The following is a 26672-nucleotide window of genomic DNA, read 5'->3' as shown; positions in this document are numbered from 1 at the left end:
TACTACTCTCTGCTCTTTGTGATTCACTCACAGCCAAGTTTGACGTATAAGAAAAACGTTGGCTCCAAAGCTGTGTGCCGGCAGAATGACCATTTCAATAGAAACCATTGGCAGGGAAGTAAGATTAAAGGGGACCTATTATGTTTTTCCTTATTTTCAATCATATATATAATGTTGCAATGTCAGTTGTTCGTATCAAATGTGGCCAACGTGTCAAATAATGAGGTAAATGTATGTAGAGGTAATCCTTGTGAGCAAAAAGCACTGGCTTCAGACTGCTCTGAACACTCGGTTTCCGACAGTTTTTTTCTACTTTCAGCGTGAGCTGTTGTCAGCTTGTGATGGATTTCTTTTATATGGTCATCTGCTCCATGCACAGTGCGTGAGTTCACTGCTCCACTCTGCTAACATTATGGCATTTTTCCATTGTTTTGGGGGCAGTCACGGCGAGCCATGACTTGAGTCGAGCTGGCATGCTGTGAATGTTTTTCCATTACACAGCACAGCAAAGTAAGATAACTTGTTTACCTGTTGGAGGTGTGCTGGTTATCTGCGGCTCTTCATCAAACATCTCACTGTGGCTGTTTCTGCTTGTACTATTCGTCCTTGCATTATTTCTAACTGATCTGCTGAACAAATAGCTCTAAATATGTCCATATCTTGTTGTGTGGACTGGTTCTTAGCACCGCTAACAAAGCTCAGTTAATTCGATGAGGAACATGTTTCATAATAGTAGATTTGATATGAAGCAGTAAAGCAAGAAATGTTGGGTTTGCATCAGCAGTAACTTAACATGACTCTGATACAGCTGCCATTCTGGAAAGCTGGCCAATCAGAACAGAGTGGGCTCATTGGGAGGGGGGCCTTAAAGAGACAGGAGCTAAGACTGCCTGTTAAGAGACAGAAGCTGAACTGAGGGGCTCCTTAAACTGCCAGTATAAGATAAATAAGGAGTTTGTTGAACTGTGAATCATGCAAAGCTGTTCTAGGGGAATCCCAGAATAAAAATAAAGAGTTGGAAATGAGCATAATAGGTCCCCTTTAAGGATAGCGCTACATCAGCTCAAACATTCCTCAGAGAGTCCTGAGTCATAGCATCAATGGAGATTCAGCTCAGCAAACTGTCACAAGATCTGAATCAGATGTTTGTCACACAGCTGAGTCACAGCAGTGAGCTTGGCATTGTCGCGCCAAGGAAAAGTACAGGTGCTGATGTCAGCCTTTCACTTGAAAGACAAGTCTCTCAGGACTGAACAACATTAGGCTTATTAAGAAGCCTTCAGAGGGGAAATATAAACCGCATGTGTTTGCTGCCTATCCTGGATTTATTTCCTCCGGGTGTAGTGAGCAATTGTGTGTGTGTGTTTGGTAGTTTGTACTGTTATATTATTAGAGTTTAAAGTAACTTTCCCTCAAGAAAGAGCATTTTCAAATCACGATAACCTAGGGAACTCTATTGTTCCTCTTAAACAGTTCCTTCCTCTGTGTTGTTTATATCAACTGATGCATTTGCAATTGTCTCTTGGATAAAGGTAGCCTTGACTCACAATTAGAAGTAATTTAAAGTTGGAGTGCAGGATTTTGTCTCCCCCATTTGGCAGCGAGAGTAAAGGGGGGCACTCAGCTGTGATTGCCTGACACAGGTATGCAGCATACTCTCATGCACACCCCAAACGACAGACACACAGATAGGGCCGGTAAAAACAGATATATTTTTACGGTCCACTGGCCCAAAAATATATTTTTTTGAAGGTCCCGTGGCCCACTGGGATTTTTTCCCCACTATGCCCGATGGGCAGTACACCACTTGCCGTGACCTACTGTTGCGGCTGTAAAATAGTGGAAAAATTGTTTTGAGCATCACACGACCTCCCCAAAATAACTCGTTTCACTATCAGAATTTGATCCATTTGGTACGATAACATCTGGGAAGTCTAGAAAAGCTGAATGATTGACGGTCAAACGGCCAGCATTGGAATGTCGCATCCGACATGATAGGCCTAATCAGCATTGTGTGAACTTGTTTGGCAAGGGCTTGAATGTAATTGACATTCATTTATATGTAAAAGTTTATACTTTCAAGTTTAACTTTGAAAGTTGGTTGCAGGTTTTTGCTCTCATATGGTTGGGTCATTCTTTACTGTAGTTACAGGGCTGTTTACTTTTTATAGAAGTGGAAGTGTAAATCAGATTGCTAACTGACTTCCAGGTTATATGTAGTTTACAAAGACATGTACTGGAGGTTTTTCTGCCTATTCTAAAGGACTGCCAGCTGAGCTGCACTGATATTGTTGTATTTATGACATGTCTTATGGGTTGCTTGGATGAAACTTCAATCTCTATTCTTATTTTTTCTGCATTTGATAATGTTCTTACAGTTCATGTCCGAGATACGAACTTCTCTTGTGAACTCTCTGAAAACTTCAGCACAATAATTCACTTTCACCGCTCTAACATTTTTAGGACAAAGAAGAACTGTTTTCTCTGACTGGCATTACTGTAGCTTGAACATCATTTTCTACTTGGGTTGAGATTAAAGATGCTGCATTGGTGAGGGAATAACTTTACAGTTCATGGAAAAGAATCTGTCTCTTCCCTCCAACAGGGAAATGCCTGATAAATTCTGCGGCTCAGCCTGTCTTGATTTTTTTCTTTGTCTGTCTCAATATTAAAGTTGATTTACTTCACTCAAATTTACTGACAACACACTGCTGAAACTTTTACTTAACCTACATCAAGTCAACCAATCACAACTGCAGTTACTTTCCAAATAAATTGTACTCCTTCCTGCTGCACGTCAACTTCACAGCTTATATGCTTCAGTGGGTGTTCTCTGTTTTTTTTTTTTCTATATTCACAGCTACCACACTTTCCCACCATGGACCATAATCACAGGAATCTCCTCCCTCTCTGTCACTCCTCACCTCCTTTGAGAATAAATTGCCCCCTTTGTCCATTCAGTTTTTCTTCACTCAACCTTCACTGTTGCCCAAATGCTCTCCCTTGCCCCATTTCTTCCACCATGGCAATGAAATCATAACATACTGTGAACTAAAGACCATCTTCCCCTGTTGTCTACCACCAGCAGAGTTCCCAGACCAGGAGAACGAGAGCTCAAACAGTCTCAGGTGGTGAGGAGCCTATGGTAATATCTCAGTTTATATACAGTATAAACCCTATCAGTCGTACACCTCGTATTTCCCAGACACCACATAGGATGGGCTATATTTGTCCCTTGACTAGTTTTGTGAATCATTTCCATAAAAACACCCACTTTAGTTGAAAACCACACAAAGGCCTTCAGTCATTTATACTGTTTTTTTTTTTTTAAAGGAGTTATCCTTTTTTATTTGTGGTAGTTTTTGTCAGATCCCTATCAGATGTGCTGAAGTGCTTATTTAGATCAGCAGTTCTCCCAAAGCTGCTGTGTATGTGGTACACAGTGGTATGTGTGTGTATGTATGTGTGTCTTGATCAAGAACTGTCAGCCTGGTGGTCAGTATTAAGTAATGCTACTGATCAGTGGTTCATAACAAGCTGTAAAGCAGTTTTATAAAATGTATCCAATGTCCGAGGGTGCTATCGTTGCAGATACCTAGAATAACACCACAGTACTTGGGAGGATATCATGTTAATGTTGTGATCATGTGGTTGACTATTTCAGTAACCTTCATGCTGAAAATGGTTAATAGCTCACTCAGAAAAGAAGTAATGATCCACTACATTTCCCCATGCGGTGTTTATTTTAGTTCTCCTCTCTGTTTCATTGTGTTTTGTGTTTCAAGGTTCACTTTATACACTTTTACCCACTTTTGCTGCACTTTCGCAGCTGAAATGGGGAAAATGATTGTGTTGTTTGTAGATGTTGAGAAAAATATGTGGTATGTTGGACAACTTGACTTTGCACTTGCACAGGTGGTAATTTGTGTCCCTTTCTGTGCCACTAACAGACATTTTAAAAATATTAAAAGATTCCCTCCTCATGTCCAAAAGCATATCAGCCTGTACTGATAAGTTGTCTTTGCTTTGCTCTCTCTCTACACTTGGCCAGTCTCCCTCAGCGACTGCTTACACCTTGACCACCCCTGGCCTGCCCCCTGGATGGGAAGAGAGGAAGGACGGCAAGGGAAGAACTTATTACGTCAACCATAACAACCGCACCACTACCTGGACTAGGCCAATTGTGCAGGTACAGCAGGTCTGGAAGGCTGGACTCAGTGCATGGGACTGGACTTACCTTGGCCCTCCACGTCATGGCCTTGGCCTATGTGTTGGACCTCCTCCTCTATTCCCCCTGTGTTTCTCCTCTGTGTAGCCATAAAGATTGATGGAAAGAGACAGCTTTGCAACCTCTTTTTCTGTCCTTCTCTCTGTTCCTATTCTGTCCCACTTTATTGTACGCCTTCCTTCTCTTGTCTAGCATTTTGTTTGATACTCTGGATTGAAGTGCAACGTTGTACTGGTCACGCCTTTTCTAAACCCTGGCATGGAATTGCAACCACCACTTTTCCTTCCCTTTTCTCATTTCTACCCTGTTTTTCCACTTGTCTTCCCATGTCTTTCTGTCTGCGAGTGAGGCAGCTCCACATAGCCTGAGCAGGGAGCGAGACTGCAACAGTACATGGGACTGGGTGTATGTTTTTAATGCTCGTGTCTCTCTTTGAAATCCACCTTTTTATTTTTGCTTTTTTTTCCGAACACCGCCGGTTATAACTGTTCATCTGTTGTCTGTCATCACGTAGTCTGCTCATTCTCTGGTTCTCATCTGTTTTCACTATTACTCAGAAGGAGAGGAACCTGCCAAATGATTTACATAACAATTGAATTAAAAAAAAAAACAAGCATGGCATTGCTTTATCTTTGGTGCATAGTTGTAGCCCTCTGTAAATGTGGGTTTACCCATTGTGCCTGCCACTTGGATTAGGGTTGGAAGTAACATTAACTTTCATTTTTCCACTACTTTATGACATTGACCCCAAGCCTTTGTCCCTTTTTTTCTAGTCAGATGCATAATCATAATCATTAATAATTATATTTTATGTGATATAAATGTTGCCTTGGGCCTGTATGACCCACGCTTTTGACATTTTAGGAACTGAGAGAAAAGCTTGCATCCAGACCTTTCCGGTGCAGACAGCATGGCTTATGATGGGGACAAGTTTTGTTTTCACAAACCAGCATTGCTTGCCTTATTCCAACCCAACTTAACCTCAAAAGTGCTATTCTCACTGACAGCTGACTGAAGACGGAGCCAGCACCTCAGCAGCAGCAGCAGCAGCAGCAGCAGCAGCAGCATCAGGAGGAGCCTCGGCCCTGCCACCCGCATCCACCCCCTCCTCCTCTTCCAATGCTTCCAGCAACCACCTCCATGAGCCCCAAGTCCGACGACCTCGTAGCCTCAGCTCCCCTACTGTCACCCTTTCCACCCCCTTGGAGGTGAGAATTAGCCACCCGCACGGTCCCGCTCCACCATACCCATATCCGTTTCCTTTTTTCACTACCTAAGGATTTCTTATTTCTGTCTCCTCTTTTCTCCAGTGTATACCTTTCCACTTTCTTTTCATGCAATCCTTCATTGCACCAGCATTTCCATCCCTTAGAAGATGACCAAATCATGATCCTCAGCTGGATTCTATTTATTCGCCTTTGTGCATCAGTCAATCCTCAATTTCCTTGTTTAATACTACACCTTTCTTCTGTTACTTCTCCTTCTTTTAGGTTAAGTCTGTCTTGATGCTGCTTTTCTCTCCTTCCATCTTTGCCAAACCTATGGAAATGTTAATCTCGTCATTTAATCCGGCCTTTTCTTCTCATCTGTTATTTCCTTCTCTCCATTGACGATGCTTTTCTTTCTTCATACTGCGCCTTCTTTCATCTTGAATGGATATTGAGCTGATGACTACGCTGTTATACAATGATTAGTCACATGAAATGGTCCAAGCTTTACCCCGGCTTTGGTGATCATGATGATGATGATGATTTTTTTGTGAACACTCAGCACTCTTGGCACTGTCAGCATTTTGTTCTGCAGCACAGTGTTTTAAAGCAATAACAGTAACAGGATAAAGCTGGTGCAGTAAATCCAAGATGGTAGATTTAGTTACCACTGGATGAGTAAAACTGATAAATTATTTAAATTGATCACAGGTCCCAAATGATTGTTGTCATTTGCTAAACCAAACCCTGGGACAGCCAAATCAATGATATTGATCTTGGAAACTGAGTGTAATTAAATCCAGAGGTCATTTTAGTAACACAAAGGCAACCACAAATGAAAATGAACATTTTATTGTTTCCTCCTGGTTAGCATTTGAAGATTAATTTGTAAGACATAGATGATGAATAGACATGAATGCCTTTTTTAAAGGAACATTTTAGAATTTTTGAAGGCTAAGGTTGTTAAATACTCATGATCATGCCGGACGCAAGTACTGTACATTTTATTTATGAAGCCATCTTTTCTTGACTTCGTAAATAAAATGTACAGTACTTGTGTGAAGACTTCCGTAGTCTTTGTTGCTAAGGTTGTTCACATCATCCGCTTGCATATTTCGGATCAAAGCGGGCTCTAACATGTATGGATGTATTTGAAACTTGTCCATTTCGAGTAAAGAACGAGAAAAAGAAGTAAAATCCTACTACTGCTGTTGATTTACATAGCTTCTGGAGTTGGTGATCTGTCTGCTGAGGGGCAGCTACTGGTAGCTAACCAATCAGAACAGAGTGAGCTCACATGGAGGCGGGCCTTAAAGAGACAGGAACTAAAACAGCCTGTTTCAGACAGAGGCTGAACTGAGGGCCTGCATAAAGGGTTGATATAAGATAAATAAAGAGTTTTTTTGAACTGTAGACTGTGCAAAGATATTTCAGTAGAGCACCAGAATATAAATGTAGAACTGAAAATGTGCATGATACTGTTCCCTTTTCAGTGGAGGACTTCAGGTCCATCAGGTAGCTTTGTGTGTGCACATGCACTTGTTATCACAGCTTGAAGCAGCTGATTGTCTGACACTCTAGAAAACTTGTAAAACTTTTGATTTAGTCGTTTATCTTCTGTGCACATTTAAAATATATTTAGCTCAAGTGTTTAATTATGCAGCGTAGCTATAAATATATGACACAAACTCGGCTAATTAAGATCAACACATTGAATCTAAGAATACATGATCTTTTTTCGACCTACTACTGCATTTAATGGCTTGACTCGGTGGTGAAGATTCTATGCGACTAGCAAGGGAGAAGACCTGATGGAGGTTTAATTAACATTTGTGTGTGCACGTGTCTGTGTGATAATTTGACATTGTGGAAGTTAAAGGAAGTAAAATACTCACTGCAGAAGGTAATTACAACATCTAGAGGAGGGTTGAGAGGTCTGTGGATTAATTAATGCAGTTCTTTCTCTTGTTAAAAATCAGATCAGTCTGTGATAAATACTGTCAGAAGAATAATGTGACGCAGGAACATTTATTAGCCCTCGGAACTTTAATCTCGTTAATGTTCCTAATAAGCTTTTAAGATCCCAGAAATGGTAGATTTTCTCTAGATATGTGGTGTCCGGAGTAGCATCAAGTGAAGATCCATTTTTCTGTTAGCCTTGACTGAGGTTCACATCTTTCTTGGATTACCAGAATTAGATTAACAGAGACTTCTGGTAGGTTTAAATGTTATTTTAATTTTTTTTTTAACATTTTTACATTTTACATTATCCAAGAAACTATGAAGGAGTGAAATTCTACAGAGGAGCCTCAGAGGTAATATACAGGGAATCAGTAAAAGCTGAAATCTGTCAAATTTAACAAGTGCATTTCTGTTGACATTTTGATTGACAGCTTGACATGTCTATGGAGTACATGGCATGGTTATTTATTAGTTCCCTCCTTCTTTACATAGGAATCCAAATAATTTACCCCCAGGCTTGGTGTCTGTCTATGTTATTTTCCACTGTGGGTTAAGGGACCAGTGATGATTTGTTTCAAGCTGTCAGTCATTCATATCCAGTTACAACTTTAATTTTTAATCTTTTAGTCTCCTCATCCTCTCCAGTTAGTGTAGCGGGACTGATAATATTACACTTCTTCTTTCCCATTTCGGTTCCAGGGAGCTAACAACATCCAGGTGCGGAGGGCTGTGAAGGACACGTTCTCCAACCCGCAGTCTCCCCAACCGTCCCCCTACAGTTCCCCCAAGTCACAGCACAAGGCACAGCAGAGCTTCCTGCCGCCAGGCTGGGAGATGAGGATAGCCCCCAACGGACGGCCTTTCTTCATCGACCACAACAGCAGAAACACCACCTGGGTGAGTAAGCATGCTGTGGTAACAGACTCAGCGATTTGATGTTACTTAAGGCAAGAAGATGATCTTTGAAATATTAATGAAGGATAATGACTTATTTCACAGGTCTGTCATTTATGATACAATACAAAATACTTAATTAATCCCCCGGGGGGAAACTGAGTGCTACCATGCATATAGGACAGACAACTGTAGGACAATAGGAAAAAGGGATACGCATCTAAAGGCAGAGAGAGAGCACAGCACCATAATAAATAGAGTAAACATCAATGTGACTGTACTAGTATATGTTAGTGGTTATATATGACATCAACATATTTATGGACACCAACATTACCACAATGCGCAGTACAACCACCACCCTAGTCATCAACATCAGATCATCATCATCATCATCATCCACAGTGACAGTCAACAACAGAGTTCATTAAAAAGCTTTGCCACAGCAGATACAAAATACTTCCTGAAGCTGAAGCATAGTACATTGGATGATCCTAATTTTGCATCACACTCTCGAGCTTCCTACCCATTCTTTGCTACATGATAACTTCCAGCGAGTCAGGGGTCAAGCCAATAATGGATCCTGCCTTCCTGATCAGTTTATTGATCCTGTTCCTGAGTTTAAGCCACACCCCCAACAGAATAACATATAATAGGACACTAGTTTCCTCGTATGCTTCCTGGAAAAAAACGTTAGTTGGTACTAATTATAGATATATACTAAAATGGAGAGAAATTTCAGTGAATTGCTTGCATAACCTAGAGAGTCATTGCACAGCAGCACAAGGTCTGCCCACAAGCATACAGTTCAATATAAATGAAGAAATATAAAGTTTCCAATAATAAATTAATAATGAATGAGCTTTCAGTTGGGTTTAAATTTCCGAGGAACTTCCTCGAGAATGTGTGGAAACTCAACACAGCTAACTAAACTGAGATAACTGTCTGAGACCTTTGTCTCTGTTCTCTCTATATTTAGTACCAATTTACATATTTCATTCCAGGAAACTTCCTTGGAAATTGCAGACCCGTTAAATGAGCTTTCAGCGAATGAAGCTGCATAATTGATAAGTGGTTTATATTTTTTGTTTCTACATTTGATTATGATCATAATTTGACATTTTAAGTTATCAAAACACAAAAAATCAAGGCCAGTGGTTAGCGTTGATCTCACGGGATCTTATAGTGACATCTGGTGGCGTGAAAGTCAATGTAACATTTACTTTAGCCCTTATTAGGATTCAGCTCTTCAGACTCGGTGACCTTTGGGGAGCCGTATTGTATCGAAGAGTTGCTGTTTTTATCCTTAAACCAGAGAATATGTATAATGTTATTTTTTATCATTTCGTTGTTTTTAAAAATATTTTTCATTACTTGGTATTGGAATAATTCTCATGGTCTTCTCCATCTTATCCTTCCCTCTCTTTTGACTACTAGGAGGATCCCAGGTTGAAATATCCAGTCCATATGAGGAATAAGAACTCGATGGAGCCTGGTGAACTTGGTCCTCTTCCTGTAAGTACAGTCACAACTACATAGTTAACCTTTGGCCCAGAAAGAACATTATAAACAACAATAGAAGCAAACAATAGATTGCAACAACGCTAAGCTCTTTTTGCAAACTCACAAGTACCAAGATGTACTCTATTACTGTTCGTGTTTAAGAAATCCATCTATTTAGAGTATCCTAACTTTGTAACCAGTTTCTTAAGCTAAACTTTGAATGAGAAAAGGTATTTATTCAGCTTGTTGCACCATCAGTGACTTTTCATGTTTTAGTTGTGGTTTTACTTTACAAGTGAGCTTAAAAAGCTTAACTAAAAGGTCTGTTTATGTTTAAATTTGAAGCATGTGAATAAAGCGTCTTTTGCAGTAAAAGATGAGACATAATCATGTGATCAGACTGTATTAGACATTTCCTTTTTAGTCCCCCTCTTAGAAAAGAGGTGGTCATGGGAAGAGGCTGAGAAAACCGAGTCTGGGGGCTGTAATAATCCCTAACTAGGAGGTGGAGACTGTTTGTCACCTCCACTATTATCTATTTAACATAGACAAACTCCCAACAAATGGGCCGAACCGTTACCTTAGCTCGATGTTGAATAATCAAAGCTTCATGGGTTTATACATCTCACAGGCTTGTGTGGTGTGTGCATGTGTGTGTGTTCTCTCTTTCTCCCTCTTTCTCTTTCTCTTTTTTCTCTCCGTTCTGGTGGATCTAATGTATGCTACATCTTCTTCCACACCTGGCCATGTCTGTTTGGCAGAACCTACCAGAGGAGGTTGGTTGGTGCCTCCCTCCCTCTGCCTGCCTTACCTACCTGTCTGGTCCAGTCCGGTCTGGTCAAATGCCTGCAGACAGCCTTGCACTTTTTTTTTTTTTTTTTTTCCTTTTCTCTCTCTCTCTCTCTTTTCTCTTTCTCTCTCATGACCGGCATGGATGGACTGTACCTCTCCCTTCCTTTTCATCAGTATTTTACCCCACTTCCTCTCTCTGTACACCCTCCCTGCACCTCCACCACCCCTCCTTCTGTTAACATTCAGACTCTCCTAGGACCCCTCAGACTGCTCCATGTCTGCATAACTGTTATCAGTTGTCTGAGGCACAGATAGACAAGTTGGGGAAGTGGAACAAAGTGAGATGCACTGTTAGTGACCGAGAGGGAGAGAGAGAGAGAGAGAGAGAGAAGGAGAATGAAGGGTGAAAAAGGGGCAGAAGGAGAGTGAAAGAGGGAGGGAGAGATGGAGGTTTCAAGAGAAACAAAAGCAACTGTATGTTAGGAAGGAACTGGCTGTATGCTGCATGTGTTATCAGCTTTTCAATCTGGTCTCCACTCATGCAGTTGGAGCATATTTCGTAACACACATACTGTCAGTACACCCCGTTTGACAGATTGTCAGACTGTCCATTTCCCCACCCCTTTACTCTCAATCAACTTATTTTAATTGCCTGATTGCTGGTGCCGTATGAGTGTGTGTGTGTGGCCTGTGACACTGTACTGAGTGGTCACCTGTCAGTGGTGGTGTACTGGTTTGAACTGGTGGTGGTGATTTAACCTTTATGTTGTGGTCGTACCCCTGCCTTGCTGACGTCTCAGACCTGACTCAAATAGGAGAGAAAATCCCTTTCAAGTTCCTTTGTGCTGTTTGATTGAGCTTGCCTCGCCCGCAGTGCTGCGCTTGTCAGTGTTTGGACCATTTAATGGTCAGTCAAGTTCAATCAAGCATAAATTAAAAAAAAAGGAAAAACAAAGTGGATGGATTTAAATTACTATTTGAGCATGGCCTTTTTAATGGCGACTGTGTGCTTTTATTCACTCGTCCTCTCTTATGCTCCTTTTTTAGCCTGGCTGGGAAGAAAGAGTTCACTCAGACGGACGCACCTTCTACATCGACCACAGTAAGCCCACTCCCTCTTACTACTCTCTGTCTCCTCCATGCTTGTATTTGGTCATGTGTGTCTTAGTAATCTGCCCTTCTCTTTGTATCATCAAGGTTACTTTTTATAGTGTGTAGTGGTTCCAGTGCAGCCACAGATTTTTCAGTGTCAGGGAAAGCAAAGCACCTCATCCATTACAGCACTGACTGAGCACAGAGATTCGGTGGTCAGATCACGCTGTTAGAAATTTTGCTGTATGAAGGCCTGATGTAGTCCAACAGTGAATCAAAAAGAGTGAATCAAAAAATTAAAGATTCCTTATGTTAATAAATGAATACAAATGGAATCAGAGTGTATGGATGTCACTACCCTTCAGTATGTCAATAAATTCAATTAAAAATTAATGGAGGCATGTTTATTATTATCTTAGTTGCACGTAAAGTGAAATCCATTCACTAACGATTATTTTGTTTATTGATTCATCTTTTGATTAATTTATTAATCGTCTAGTGTATAAAACTTTAGAAACAATGTTGACAGTCTACAAAATACTTATGTCTAAGAGTCAAAAACCCAAATAAAATAAATCTACAATGATATAAAACAGAGAAAAGCAGCAAATCTTCACATTTGAGAAGCTTAAACTAGCAAGTGTTTGCTTGATAAATCACTTCAACAATTTATTGATTATTAAAAGTATCGTTGACAACTTATTAATTCATCATTTTTGCACTAGATATCACTATAGTCTCTGTGAATCCTATTATTGCCTAAAGAGTTTGTGTTATTCGTGTTTGTTTTCATCCAGATACAAAGAACACGCAGTGGGAGGACCCTCGCCTACAGAGTCCAGCTATCACAGGACCTGTGAGTAGTTTCCTCTTACTGCTCCACTTGTCGAGGGAGTTTCTACCACAACAGTGTAGCTACATGGAAATAACAAGTTCTTCTTTTAACACTGTGGTTCAATCTGGCACACACTATCATCAGCCTCACTGTGTCTTTGGGCGACAAAGATTTATCACTTTGTCACTGCGGTTGTCTCTTAACATGCCAACACCTTTGTGTTATTCTGTGTGCCACTTCAGATGTTGTTCTGCCTCGTTGCCAACTCTCCTCCCCAAAGTTACACTCTGTGTAGTTTTCTGTGTTTTAATAAGTAATGGAAGCATGTTCGGTTTTCCTGTTTAAACATTTACATTTCAATCTGCTCATTGATAAGGTTATTGATACATCTTACAGTACCAGTCTTTAATTCCTCTGTGCATTGTTTTTCGTCTGTGCAGGCCGTTCCCTACTCCAGAGAGTTCAAGCAGAAATATGACTACTTCAGGAAGAAATTAAAGAAACCGGTAAGAAGTGATTTTAAAACACAGATCTGTCCTCAGTTTCTGTGTTCTTGTCTGGGGAATTCTGCATAACAGTGTCAGCACAAAGCTTAATTTGTTTAAAACCTCACAGCTTCTCCTCGCAAAAGAAGGCAATCTAATCTCTCTTTTGATTATGCTTGATTGCATACTTAGCCAACTTTCTTCACATTGTAAGAGAGAATGCATCATTAATGCATTGTCTTGACACTGCGTGACTGAGATGAATATGTTAAATATTCATTGCAATCATTTCACATTTCTCTGTGTTTAACACTTGGAAGGTGTTCTGCAGACTTGCACGCTACTGCCCTGTTTTTTTTCCTAATGCTGGAATCTAATCTTGAGTGAACAGTAACAATAATAGTTGAGCTGAGAGAAACTTTCCAAACGCTGAAAGGGTTCAGTGTTATACTTGATAATGTTAAAGGTCAGCAACTTCATGGGTATGCTGAGGGTAATATCTTCACTTAGTTGTTTTTAAAGAGGAAACAGATGTGTATTTTTGAGATAAAATAATGTTATGAATGCCTTCAGTAGGCCAGCAAGATATGTTCCACCCCCTGGACTTTTTCTGCATTTTCTGCTGTTGCAACCTGAATCCTGAAGTCTTCATTTCACAATAATCTTCTTTCAATAATTTACATGAAATAATAAATGACAACATTGTTTTCGAACCCTTGAGTCATAGTTTGTAGGAGCTTTGGCAGCAATTACACTCCTGTGTCACCTCTGATATGTCTAAATCAGACCTTGTACCAAGGTCACATAATATCATTTACTAGAATAATTTAATAATTTTGCCTGTATTTAACACAGTATTGTATTTTATTTGCATCAAACACAGTGTTGCCAACTTTTCTTTGTGAATTATTTCAGGCTGACATCCCCAACCGATTCGAGATGAAGCTACACAGGAACAACATCTTCGAGGAATCGTATCGTCGAATCATGTCCTTGAAGAGGCCGGATGTCCTGAAGGCGCGGCTGTGGATCGAGTTTGAGTCAGAGAAAGGCCTGGACTATGGTGGTGTGGCCAGAGAATGGTTCTTCCTCTTATCTAAGGAAATGTTCAACCCTTACTATGGCTTGTTTGAATACTCAGCCACGTAAGTCTCTGCTTGTGCGTCTCTTGTTTGTGTGTGTGTTTTTTTGGCTGTTTTTAACTGAAGAGAGAGGTTTAAAACCTTGAGCCACTGAACAGGATGTGACAAGCGGACGTAGTGCTTACGCAAAGCTGATGTGGTAAAAGAACCGTGATGTATATTTGGAGCCATGGAAAAATCTCCCTCCCTATTCAAGTGTTTGGTTGGCTCTTTTCCTCAATGTGGAGTAAGGGCAGAGCTGCTGTATTGTTTCCCTATGAGACCTGTTAAAGCGTTCTTTCACTTTGATTAACTTTTCCTCTCATTCAAAAAGCCATCCTGAAACAATGGTTTCCCACATACAATACACGTTAAGATAATGGAAGTATCATGTGTTTTGTTCCCAATTTTATACTGTTCTTGGCACCATCATCTATAGATGATGACACAGTTGATTCTCTCCAAGTTATGCCATGTAGGGTAAAGGTAATAAGAAATTAATAAATAAAAGATATCAAGCTTATGAAAAGGCAAGAAAATGAAGCATTACTTTAATTAAAGTGTGCTTGATTTAATACAAAAATAATACCTTTAATACCTTTTAAATTAAATCCACATTGTGATTATTTATCACAGCAACTTTAGTATTTTTAAAAAACAATCATGATTATCAAAGACGATGCTTAGCAACCACTTTGATGTTTTCTGTCTCCATTTATATTTTGCTCATGGTTGCGTTAAAAAAAACACTCACACAAAAATGTTAACCTTAACCTTAACCTTGTTTTTTTTTTGAAGTCACACAATAGTTTTAGTGAAAACAGCAATATCATGTAATATTTGAACAATGCATTGCCATGGGAGATGTACAATGCTCCAAAACAGTGGCAGTGTTTGTATGAATCATGCAGGGTTTTGTTGCCATGGTAAGCAGGGAAAAATATGACATGCTATATCTAATCTGCTATTATCAGCCTTCAAATTTCCCCTCAGCTGCAGTACAAGCTGCCTAATTTTCTGGATGGATTAATAGTACTAAACATAACCCATGGTTTCTGTTTAGAACTATCAACCAGCATGTAAATCCCTGTCTTCCTGCTATTCATGCCTCATCAACTAATGACCGTGAAAACTTTTTATCTTTTTTTGTTGGCAAGATCGATGGTCTGAGGTCCAATTTTCCCCTGACTGTTTTACCCCCCGCCCCACTCAGCTGCCCTATTTTACTGTCTGAATTTGCTCCAATTTCCCAGCAGTTCCTTTTAAACACTGCAGCTCATGAGCGTCCCTCCTCCAGTCCCTATGATACAGTTCTCACAAAATTTCTAAAATCCGTCCATCCTGTCTTGGGTCCCAGCCTGCTTTCTGTTATCAATTACTCTCTCACATCTGGGTCCATACCTGACTATTTTAAAATTTCCAGTGTTCCTTAAAAAAAGATTAGCCAGTTAGAGAATTATAGACCAATCTCCAGGTTCCTTTTTTTTTTAAAATCCAAAATCCTTGAAAAGTTTTTACGGACCAACTCCTGAAGTTGGTTGAGGGTCATAAAATCTTTGATAAATTTAAATCTGGCTTTTACCACAAGTGTAGTACTGAGAGTAGACCAATTGCATTTGTATGCATGCAGACAAAGGTGAATATTTGATCCTTATTTTACTCAGTTTAACTGCTGCCTTTGATACCATCAATCATGCCATTTTGTTGGATAGGTTGCATAACTGGATTGGCTTTTCTGGTACAGCTTTAAACTGGTTTCATTCTTATTTGACAAATAGATATTTTAATGTTTGTATCAACAGTCATGTCCTCCTCAACTCCTCTGCTGTGTGGAGTCCTCAGGGGTCGGTCCTTGGACCAATCCTCTTCTCATTATAATTGCTTCCTGTGGGTCATTTGTTCAGACATGTTAAAGATGAGTCATATCACTGTTATGCCGATGATACACAGATCTATTTCTCTGCCAAACCCAATAACCTGAATCAACTGTCCTTCCTCCATGATTGCTTAACTGTCAACAAAGATTGGATGTCTCTTAATTTCCTCCACTAAACCCTGACAAAACCAAAGTTCTTTTCAATGGATGGGATAACTTATCCACTGCAGTTGATCTGTTTATTGATCAATTTCACTCAGATATCAATTCTACCACTAAGAACCTTGGTATCATCTTTGACTAGCATATGACTTTTGACCATCATGTCACTAAGCTTGTCCAGTCCTGCTAACTAAGAAATATCGCAAAAATCAGATATATCTTGCCTTCTACGGATTTCGAAGTATTAATTCACACTTAAATTTTCTCCCATCTAGATTAGTTAATTCCCTCTACACGTGTCTCAGTAAAGCTGCTCTAAATCGTCAACAGTTGGTTCAAAATGCAGCTGCCAGGCTATTAACTAAAACAAGCCGTAGGTCCCATATTACCCTGGTTCTTGCATCCCTCCACCTGCTTCCTGTAAAATTTAGAATAAACCACAAGGTCCTGTTGATTACATATAAGGCGCTACATGACCTTGCCCCAGTTATATTTCTGATTTCCTCGTTCCTCGTTCCACTTCTCAACCAATATCGGGCTTTTGTCCATCTCCTGCTCCAACTGCAAGACAAAACGTGACCGCACCTTTGCAGTTTTAGCCTCAACCCTCTGGAATCATCTCCCCCAATCAGTGTTTTAAAGTTCCAATAAACGACATTCAGCCTCACTAGATGTCAGCAAACAACTGTTTGCTATGTAAAGATATAGTGAAGTAATAGCGACCTTAGCAGAGAATTAAGTCACACTCCCACTGTGTGTGCCGTTATCCGAGCTTCGCTGTTCTTTGTTTTGGTAGCCAGTCTGGCCGTGTGTGCATTTTAGTGCATGTGAGCGTGCATGTGAGCGTGCATGTGAGTCCCTCTGTGTCCAGAAAATGTCTAAAGCACCACAAATTAATCGATAAATGTCTGGGGCACTTATGAAAACCCAGCAATCACAGCAAAACTTTTTTCAAATCAAGATTATTTCTATGCTGTAATGAATGTTTTATTAAATTAGTTCACGATCAATCCTCGTGCACTTTCATCAGATCCATTTTCCTTCATTTTTTGTAATTTGTTCCTCTCATAGCTTGCAGCTGCAAACAGTATAAACATTTCAGTGTGTATTTACATTTTGAGGCATCTGTATACAGAGATGAACTGGGAAACAAACCTTATAGTAGCATTTAGAAAAGGAGTATTTAAATGACTTTCTTCTTGTGTGCTCTCATCCTGTGTTTCTCCAGAGACAACTACACTCTCCAGATTAATCCCAACTCTGGCCTGTGCAATGAGGATCACCTCTCCTATTTCAAGTTCATCGGGCGTGTTGCAGGAATGGCCGTGTTTCATGGAAAACTGCTGGATGGTAAGCTGCTTATCCGTCGAGGTACTGTTACAGCACAGTGTTGTATTTATTTACATCACTTACATGGAGTCTTCCGCTTTCCCAGGTTTTTTCATCCGGCCCTTCTACAAGATGATGCTGGGAAAACAGATCTCTCTTAAAGACATGGAGTCTGTGGTAAGATCTCAACGCTTCTAAAACTATTAATGGATTAATTATTTAAAAGCTCTGCAATTCTGGCCCACTTTGTTCAGAGTAAGAGGCTGAAATATATACAGTATTTGTTTTAATTTGCTTAATTTTTCCCTGTTGCAACCTTGCAGGACAGTGAATACTACAACTCTCTCAAGTGGATTCTGGAGAACGATCCCACAGAGCTGGACCTGAGGTTTTGTATCGATGAGGACAACTTTGGACAGGTGCATAGTACTAGCATCCGTTAATATTTCAGTTTTTAATTGGAGTAAGGTAGTTGTATGTGATTTTGTCTTCCCTCTGGACTACCTTGGCCTTTATTTTACTGTGTTTTTCTTTATCAGACGTACCAGGTTGATCTAAAGCCCAGCGGCTCAGACATGGTGGTCACCAATGACAACAAAAAGGAATACATAGAGTAAGAACATTATGAATATTTTCCTCCAGCTTCATCCTTTGTCTTTTTAATTATGGTTATAGTCTTTTTAAAGTTTCATACAACGACACCATCAAACAACTTAAAAACAATGTCTACAGTATGTCAGGTGTTCATACATATATTCTCTTGACAGCCTGGTCATCCAGTGGAGGTTTGTGAATCGGGTCCAGAAGCAGATGAACGCCTTCTTGGAGGTATTTATGTGTAGTAATGCAGTTGCCACTTGGGGGCAATGTGACCACAGACTGTGATTAGCATGCTTGAGGCCCTTAGTGCTGTGTAAGAGTTAATCTCAGCCTGTGAATGTCTATAACTTTCAAAATGTATTGTCAACTTTTGTCTTTGGTGGGTTGTTCAGTAATTATGTTGTTTGAATTGTACTTTCATGAAAACAGTTTTTTTTTAATTCTCTTTTTATTTTCAGGGCTTCACTGAGCTCATTCTCATAGATCTGATCAAGATCTTTGATGAAAATGAACTGGAGGTATGGATTCTGTATTATTGTATATTTATTTATCTCTTTCACCATTCTTAAAGAATAGATTCACAATTTTTCAAGTCTTTCCTAAAACAATAGTCACGTTTTTTTCTTACTGAAATCATTCTCCTGTTCATACTGGCCATTAAGAAATCCCTTCATACTGCACTTTTATTGTAAGTATTTGGGGACAAAATCCACAGTCCTCCTTGCATGCAAAAATATATTTAATATGAGGCTTCAACCATCTGAGTTAGTCAAACAAAGTGGATATCTCCCACAGTTACAGTCTTTTTATTAAAAATGTTCCCTCTTTATGTCTTGACGGACAGCGTTCCTCTGTTCAGCTGCAGTGGAAGGATCGGATCAAAAAGAGGGGATGTGGCACAAAAAGACTGCAACTTGAAAGATACCCACTTTATTTGACTAACTCAGATGGCTGAAGCCTCATATTATCTTCAGATAAACTTTTAAATATATCAGAACAAGGACTGTGGATTTTGTCCCCCATCACTTACATTGAAAGCATATTAGGAAGAGATCTTTTAATGGTCAGTATGAACAGGAGGAATGATTAGAGCGAGCAAGACCAGTTTCAATGTTCATATGGGCACCTGACTGTAGTGTGAACTTTTCCTTTAAACCCTTTCCTCCAACTATCAAATCTGTGCACTGTGTGTGCAATGTGACAGTGAGGATTTTAATATGACACAATGTTATCTGAGATGGAAAGTGGCAGTGACTGTTGTATGCTTCCTCTCTCTTCTCCTTCCCTTTCGGCGTCTCTGTAGCTGCTGATGTGTGGTCTGGGTGATGTTGATGTCAACGACTGGAGACAACATACTGTTTACAAGAACGGCTATTGTCCCAACCATCCTGTTATTCAGTGGTTCTGGAAGGTACGTATTGCTACATATTAGTCATGAAAGCTGGATACTGAAAATTGGTTCCAGTCGTCTTTCCCTCCATCCAGCATGCGACGGGTTTGCTGGCCTCGCTTTTGAAGATCAAAGTCTGTTTGGAAGAACAGGCTTGTTTGCTCTGATGAAAGAGCCTGAAGTAGTACCTGCCCTTAACACACACACACACACACACACACACACACACACACACATACTCGCACAGCAAATACACTCAGACAGCAAACAATACACACAAGCCAAAATGTGTGCATGTATACGCTTACACACACACACACACACACACACACACACACACGCACACACAGACAGACAGCAGTGTCATGTCATGAGATTAAGTGAACTGGCACAAACAGCTTCTGTTTAAATTTGTGCTGTTCGTTTTTCCAACACACACACACACACACACATGCACACACACACACACACACAGGCTAGATTGCAAAACAGTCTACAAAAGCTTTTCCTGCTTTGAATAATTTCATCATCTTTTCTGTGTTGTAGTTGTGAAAATTAGAAAATCTCACAGGTGTGGGTTGTCAATTACTTTTTTTAGGGTGATGATTGATATTTGACAAATTAATTTTGTAAACCATTTGTCACTGATTGATTTTATTGTTCCTCTTTCGTCAGGTTGTCCTGTTGATGGATGCTGAAAAGAGGATCCGACTCCTCCAGTTTGTCACGGGGACGTCACGAGTCCCCATGAACGGCTTTGCCGAACTTTATGGTACTTTTGTATTTCCTTTACTTTCTGCTTGTATAACAGTACCAGTTTTTTTAAAAATCCTATGTTACTGGTTTAAATGGCAATGCCTGAACTTTATGTAACAGTGACACAAAAATAGTTTTCCAAGAAAAGATGAGTCAACAACGTAGCTGTTGTAAGAATCGAGTAGTTTCACAGTGTACATACAGATACTGTAGATGAATGGTGTCAAACAGGTTGACCAAAAAATGTAAGATTCAAGTTTTTTTTCTACATGGCATCAGTGTGAGAAAACAGAAAATCTTTTCAATGTATATTCTGTAGAATTATAGCATTTTTAATAATCCATTGACCAAAAATGAAAAACATATTAAGACAACGTGTTGGCCTGAATACAAGATGATATTTTCTTCTGGAAATTACATTTTAAAAAGTGGGGGTTCCCTTATATTCGTGGACTAGACAATTACGTGTTCAGAAGATCAGATTCTTTTTGAAAGAACACCAGCTCCTACAGAGAGTGTTGCATTGTGGGTTGTTTATAGCCTTAATGTTGCTAGGCTGGCAAGAGTCTGTTTATAGTGTGTTTTTTTAGAGCCAGTCACCCTGAACAGTGTTTTGTTAGCTCAATTTAAAACACTGAATTTGTGTTTTTTTTGCTATGGAGGAAATAAATTCCTCTTGGGTGTCCACGTTGAAACTGTGGTGATAGTTTAGATCTTCTGTGCTGCCGGGTTGAAGATTCTTTGCAGCAACATCCATATCTGAAGCATCGTCTTCTGTCATGGCTGCAACTGCATGTGAACACATACAAGGACAATACACTTAATACCTTTTTATTAAATTCCTTCAAAGTCTTCACTACAAATATTATATGAGTCTGGACAGACATGGATGTAAACTGCAGCTTGACTGGTCGGCCGAGGCAGACAACCTCAAGGTGGTATTTCTAGTTTTAACAATGGTATAATGGCATAATAATTGTTTGTTTTTTCATGCCAGGTTCTAATGGTCCTCAGCTGTTCACAATCGAGCAGTGGGGAACGCCCGATAAGTTGCCAAGAGCTCACACATGGTATGTCACCGCACACACTCACAAACCAAAGAAAAACTAACAAGAGTCGCAAGTATTTTTGAAGTCTCAGTGGCTATGGCCTCGTTTTTGGATTGCCATGTTTGTAATTTGTCGAACATTTTTCCCATATCCCAGTTTCAACCGCTTGGATCTGCCAACCTACGAATCCTTTGAGGACCTGAGAGAGAAACTCCTCATGGCCGTGGAGAACGCGCAGGGCTTCGAGGGCGTCGACTAAAACAGCAACCCTCTGACTGCATCCAACCAACCAACTGACAATTAAAAAAACAAAACAAAAAGCCACAGGGATGTCAAACCAGCTGCTGTAGCAGTTCTGTGCGAGCATGTTGTACTGTTATGCCTGACTGTGAGCCACCTCCACAGCACGGTGGTTTTGAGACTGTACAGTGACTTGTCGAGCCAATATGCCTCCGTCTTTATATCTTTTCAGTGTGCGTAGGTCACTCCTTAAAGGTGCTGGGGGCTGGGGAAAGAAAGGGAGAGTCGCACTATCTTTTTATCCACAGGCATGAACGATGAATGAGGAGAGCTGGCCCTGATACTGTACGTTTCTTTCCCCGCTACCCTCGTCCTGTGAAAATCTACAGTGCTGGAAAACACTAATGCATTTCAATAGCTCCTTTATGTACACTATAGCACAGTATTTGAGCACCCTTCAGTGGAAGGGTCTTAGCATGGCCTTAATCTGGCTCATACATGCACTATTTCTCTAAGAAACTGCAATGGCACTATGATCACAACTCTCTCAAATCCTTAGACCAACACCAGATAACCTTAGGAATGCTAGCCAATCACATTTCAGGAAATCGGCCACACCCCTCCATAGAGCCTCGTCTATGTCGTGTGATCAGATATCGCCGCTGCAGCCTTTTGTAGAGTCATTTTTGTTTTCTTTTTTTAGGTAAGGATTCGAGAATGGGGGATGAAATAATCCCCAAAGATGATTTTATAGTTTTTTGCCAGTCATCATGGAACCGTTTTTTTTTTTTTTTTTTTTTAATTCATTGGTATAAATCTCGCAGGAAAATACTCTCAACGTATTTGTACTGATGAATAATGTTGTTTACTATTTTGACACTTCTATATGAGATGGTGTGTGAAGTGTAAATCTGGCTAGTCTGGGGAAAAATGATTAATCCATATCATTTGTTATGGTGATAGCAAATGTGTTGAATAAAATGGTTTTTATTGTAGTGCTATGGAAGCAGCATGAAACTGTACCTTGTGTTTGCTTTGACTACATAGTAATTTGGACGTGTAATCGGTGTCGAGGTCGGGAAGGGAAAACTCGAAACGGGGGGATAGTTTCTCTGAGACGTTTGCATCATGATTATATTAATATTCTCATGCCTGTTGCTGTTCATAATGCTGTAAATTGTTCTTGGAAAAACACATTTTTAAGTTCTTTCATGATATATAAATATATGTATGTATTACATTTAACAGAAGTATTACTGATCAACAACACTAAAATGAAGCTGTGTGCGTGAGCGGGTGTTTGAGAGAAAAGCTGTGATTGCCACTGAATATAAAGCAGCACGTTTCTTACAAAGAAAAAAATGTTTTCTTTTTTATGTTTTGTTTCTCTCTCTCTCTCTCCTTTTTCTAACACCATTGAACCTAAAGGGCACTTTATAGATCACTCTGAGGTCATGTCGCCTATTGTATGTCTTGTCATTAACTTGAATGTGATTCTTTTTTTTTTTTTCATTCAGAGCACTTACCTGGTGCAATATAAATAGTCTGTAAATCTGGGCTGCTGCTAAGGTAGAAAAAGTTGACAGAAGTGAAGCAGAGACTTCACACCCTTTAGTATTCTGTTTTTTTTTTCTCTTTTCTCTACCTTCTCCTCCTCCCTTGTGTTTCTTCCTCCTGTGATCCCACCACTCAAACTGATTCAGTAAAGATTAGTCCCTTTTTTTAGAGGGTTTCTTTTCTTTTTTTAATGAATGACAGAAAATATCACTTTTGTTAAAGATTCCACCACTCCCTGCAACTCTTTGTGGTTCATTTAACTCCAGTCAAAAATAAAAATGAAACTTCTCAGAATGTGTTGTTTGAGTTCATTGAGACTGAGACCTTTATTTTCCTCATACCAGAAGAAGAAACTTTGAGGATTCATAAAAATATATAGTATAGATGTAGTTAGATTGAAAGCCAGTTATTATGGCATGACATGGCATTGAATTAGATACTTGCTGAAATTTTAAATGATAATTTTAACTACACTTTTGAAATATTAATAAATATAAACCCAAATTACCCCAACACCTTAATTAGTCTTTTGCTAATTCATCTAAATATAGGCAATTATTGCCTGTTCATAATGATCTAAACAAACCTTTGTGCTTATATTCAGTGCTGTTTCTACATTCAACCATGTCTGACTGAATATGTGCAGAAATACTATGATGCTACTAAGTGTAGCAGTTCTATAGCTAGGAATTTGAACATGCTGTTACTTGTGCCAACATATTTGGTTCACAGGAGTTTTTTAAAAAGTACTGTTTTTCATTCATCCACATTACACATGGATTCTTTAAATTCATTCATTCATAACCTTTATTTAAGCTTGAATCATTGAGATTGCCCTCATTTACATTGACATCAAGTTAACAATAGCACAATAAATAACAATAAGAAAAAACATACACACATAATACATAAATAGTTGGTAAAAGACAGGCTATTAAATCAAAACAATTATATGTTGAGATACAGTGATCCCAGGTCATTGTTTTAAATTGCACAATTGCAAGGGTGTGTTGCAGTTTATTCCAGGAGCTTGGGGCACAAGAACTAAAGGCTAACTTTCCCATTTCAGAATAGACACTTGGGACCTGGAGCTCAAGCCAATCATAAGAACATGTATGATAAAGACCAACGTTCCAGTTTAATAACAATGTAATGTAGGGTGGTAGTTTCCCAAAAAGAGCCTTATAGATAAACAGATACCAATGCTCGTTGCATCTTTCAGACAGAGAAGACCAGCCAGCCTTGTTGTATAGGATACAATGATGAGTATGATAACTATCACCTGTAATAAAACTAAGGGCTGAGTGGCATACAGAGTCTAGGGGCATAAGTGTGGAGGCAGAAGATTGCCTGTAGATTACATCACCATAAATCAGAACCGGCATGAAAACCGCTTTGATCACCCTCTACCTACTACACATTGGAAAGTTTCTGTTTCTGTAAAAGTAGCTGACTTTTGGCTGCAGTTTAACAACAAGGTTGTGCACATGATATTTGAATGTAAATTTCTTATCTAGCCAGATGCCAAGGTATTTATATTCTGTCTCTCTAATCAATGTTATATCCATTTATAGTGGATATATGCAAATCATTATGAGCAATATTTCTAGAACACCATGAATTTTGTTTTGTTTGCATTAAGAACATTGATCTTAATTAATGCATCTTGAAGGACATTAAAGGAGAGCCACAACTTTTTAGCAGCTAATTTTACAGAGTCAGCAATACAGTACAATATGGTATCATCTGCATAAAAAATAAACATAACTGTCAAGGGAAGAGGCAATATTGTTGATATACATCGAAAATAGCACAGGGCCTAAAACTGATCCCTGAGGGACACCTTTTACAATTGGCAAGAATTCAGACAGTATTTTCCATTTTCAAAGCTGACACTGTCAAATCTTTGCAGAAGGAGAGAATGATCAACTGTGTCAAAAGCTTTCGACTGATCAACAAAAATGGCAGTGCAATGTTTCTTTATATCCAGGGCAGATACTATATCATTTATAAATAGTGTGGGGGCTGTAATAGTGCTACGCTTTGCTCTGAAGCCAGACCGGTGTGGGCTTACTACACGGTTCATTGAGAGGAATGCTTTAAGTTGACTATTTACCAATGATTCTAGGATCTTTGCCAGGCAGGATAGCTTAGAGATTGGTCGATAATTATTGAGGTTACTTCTGTCGCCACCCTTATGTAAGGGAATGACACGTGCTGATTTCCAGGCTCTAGGAACTGTGGCTGTTGAAATAGAGAGATTAAAGATATGTGTTATTTGATCAGTAATGATTGGAGCAGCTAGTCTCAGGAAGAAAGGTTCTAGTTTATCCTCTCCTGTTGATTTCCTGGTATCTAATCAATCCATCCAACCTCAGCATAGTTTCCTCTCATCCAACATTTGTCAATAAAATCAATTTTCAGAGGGCCTGTCCTGAAAAATTAGTGAGACTTACAACTCCCTGTCTCTTTCTCTTTTATGTATGTGTGTGTGTGTGTGTGTATGTGTGCACATGTCGTGGTGAAGGAACCTCAGTTCATTCACATAGGCAATCTAGGAGTTATCAGCTCCAAGGACAAGCAAATAAAAGCCACCCTGCCAGTACGGGGACATTTTATCAAGCCCTCTTACCTCGATCTAGGCACAAACAGACCAACATTCCACCTGTTTGAAAAAAAAATTGTCACAAAGTGCATAAGAGAGTAAATCTGTGGTGTAATCTTTTGCATATAAGTGGACTTAAATGTCAACATAACTGTTAATTGAAGTTTTATTTGTTCATATGCAAAGAAAATGAATCATAAGAAAGTTCAAACATATTTCTTTGGTTTCCTGTAAAAGATAAGCCTGTTCTAGTAAAGATGAGGTCTAACAGTTTGATTTTTTACAGGCTATCAGTCTCTTAGAGGCCTTTGTTTCGTACACGTCACAGCACTGGCCCTGATGAAACCCTGACTGGAAGTTAAAGACTGCTGAAGCTTACAGGTTGGACCGGAAGAAAAAACATTAGATACTCTAATAATTAATGTTTTCAATACTAATGTGGTTCTTCTGCTCAGTTTCTATGTGTGCAAACCTTTAAAATCTTAATTTTGATGGTCATTCTTTAATAATATCGATGTATCATAAGACAGGAAAATCTCTAGTATTATTATAGTATTTTAAGATAGTTTTGTTTCAGTTTCCACAACAGAGTTTCAATGTGCAAAACCCAATGAAATTATCCTTGTGAGTAGGATTTTTTCCTTTTGATTTCCTGTCAAAATGTAGCATTGTATTGAGTATCTGTTAAAGTACAGTGACTTGGATTAATTTATTGTGTATTTTAGATAATTAAGCTTACAGGTGATTGCAATATCCATGGTTTGGTGTCTTAAATAAAAACAAACTCTGCTATTGAGAAAGAACAGAAAGAGTAAATTACAGTAAAGCAGTGTGGTGCAATTGCAGTCATCATTTTTTTCCCTGAAGGATCTAGAGTCTGACTTTTTAAAAAGCCATTCTTACTCTTCATCATTACAGTGCACATCATTTTTTGTTGCTATTTGTATAATCTTGAGGAAATGACCACTGCACAAAGTTGTGATGCTCC

The 26672-nt window shown here is 39.3% G+C and overlaps 1 protein-coding gene across 8 annotated transcripts in view; it reads left to right on the top strand.

Moving 5' to 3' along the window:
* Window positions 1-23373, top strand: part of nedd4l (NEDD4 like E3 ubiquitin protein ligase) — a 52536-nt gene extending 29163 nt beyond the window's left edge. For 4 of the 8 annotated variants that reach the window (XM_044332876.1, XM_044332875.1, XM_044332867.1 and 1 more), the window contains 19 exons: window positions 3086-3145; window positions 4052-4189; window positions 5236-5436; window positions 8098-8295; window positions 9730-9807; window positions 11635-11689; window positions 12477-12535; window positions 12955-13020; window positions 13915-14144; window positions 17387-17508; window positions 17594-17664; window positions 17811-17906; window positions 18027-18100; window positions 18255-18315; window positions 18546-18605; window positions 19391-19498; window positions 20153-20249; window positions 21231-21303; window positions 21439-23373. In XM_044332876.1, the coding sequence (XP_044188811.1) occupies window positions 3086-3145; window positions 4052-4189; window positions 5236-5436; window positions 8098-8295; window positions 9730-9807; window positions 11635-11689; window positions 12477-12535; window positions 12955-13020; window positions 13915-14144; window positions 17387-17508; window positions 17594-17664; window positions 17811-17906; window positions 18027-18100; window positions 18255-18315; window positions 18546-18605; window positions 19391-19498; window positions 20153-20249; window positions 21231-21303; window positions 21439-21541 (1950 nt within the window). In that variant the 3' untranslated portion in view covers window positions 21542-23373. The remainder of the gene's footprint in view (window positions 1-3085; window positions 3146-4051; window positions 4190-5235; window positions 5437-8097; window positions 8296-9729; window positions 9808-11634; window positions 11690-12476; window positions 12536-12954; window positions 13021-13914; window positions 14145-17386; window positions 17509-17593; window positions 17665-17810; window positions 17907-18026; window positions 18101-18254; window positions 18316-18545; window positions 18606-19390; window positions 19499-20152; window positions 20250-21230; window positions 21304-21438) is intronic. The other 4 variants (XM_044332869.1, XM_044332870.1, XM_044332873.1 and 1 more) reach the window with 4 other exon arrangements.
* The last annotated feature ends 3299 nt before the right edge of the window (window positions 23374-26672 follow it).

The sequence above is a fragment of the Thunnus albacares genome, chromosome 18, assembly GCF_914725855.1.
Source record: "Thunnus albacares chromosome 18, fThuAlb1.1, whole genome shotgun sequence".
Lineage (NCBI taxonomy): Eukaryota > Metazoa > Chordata > Actinopteri > Scombriformes > Scombridae > Thunnus > Thunnus albacares.
This window is presented reverse-complemented; position numbering and strand designations above follow the sequence as displayed.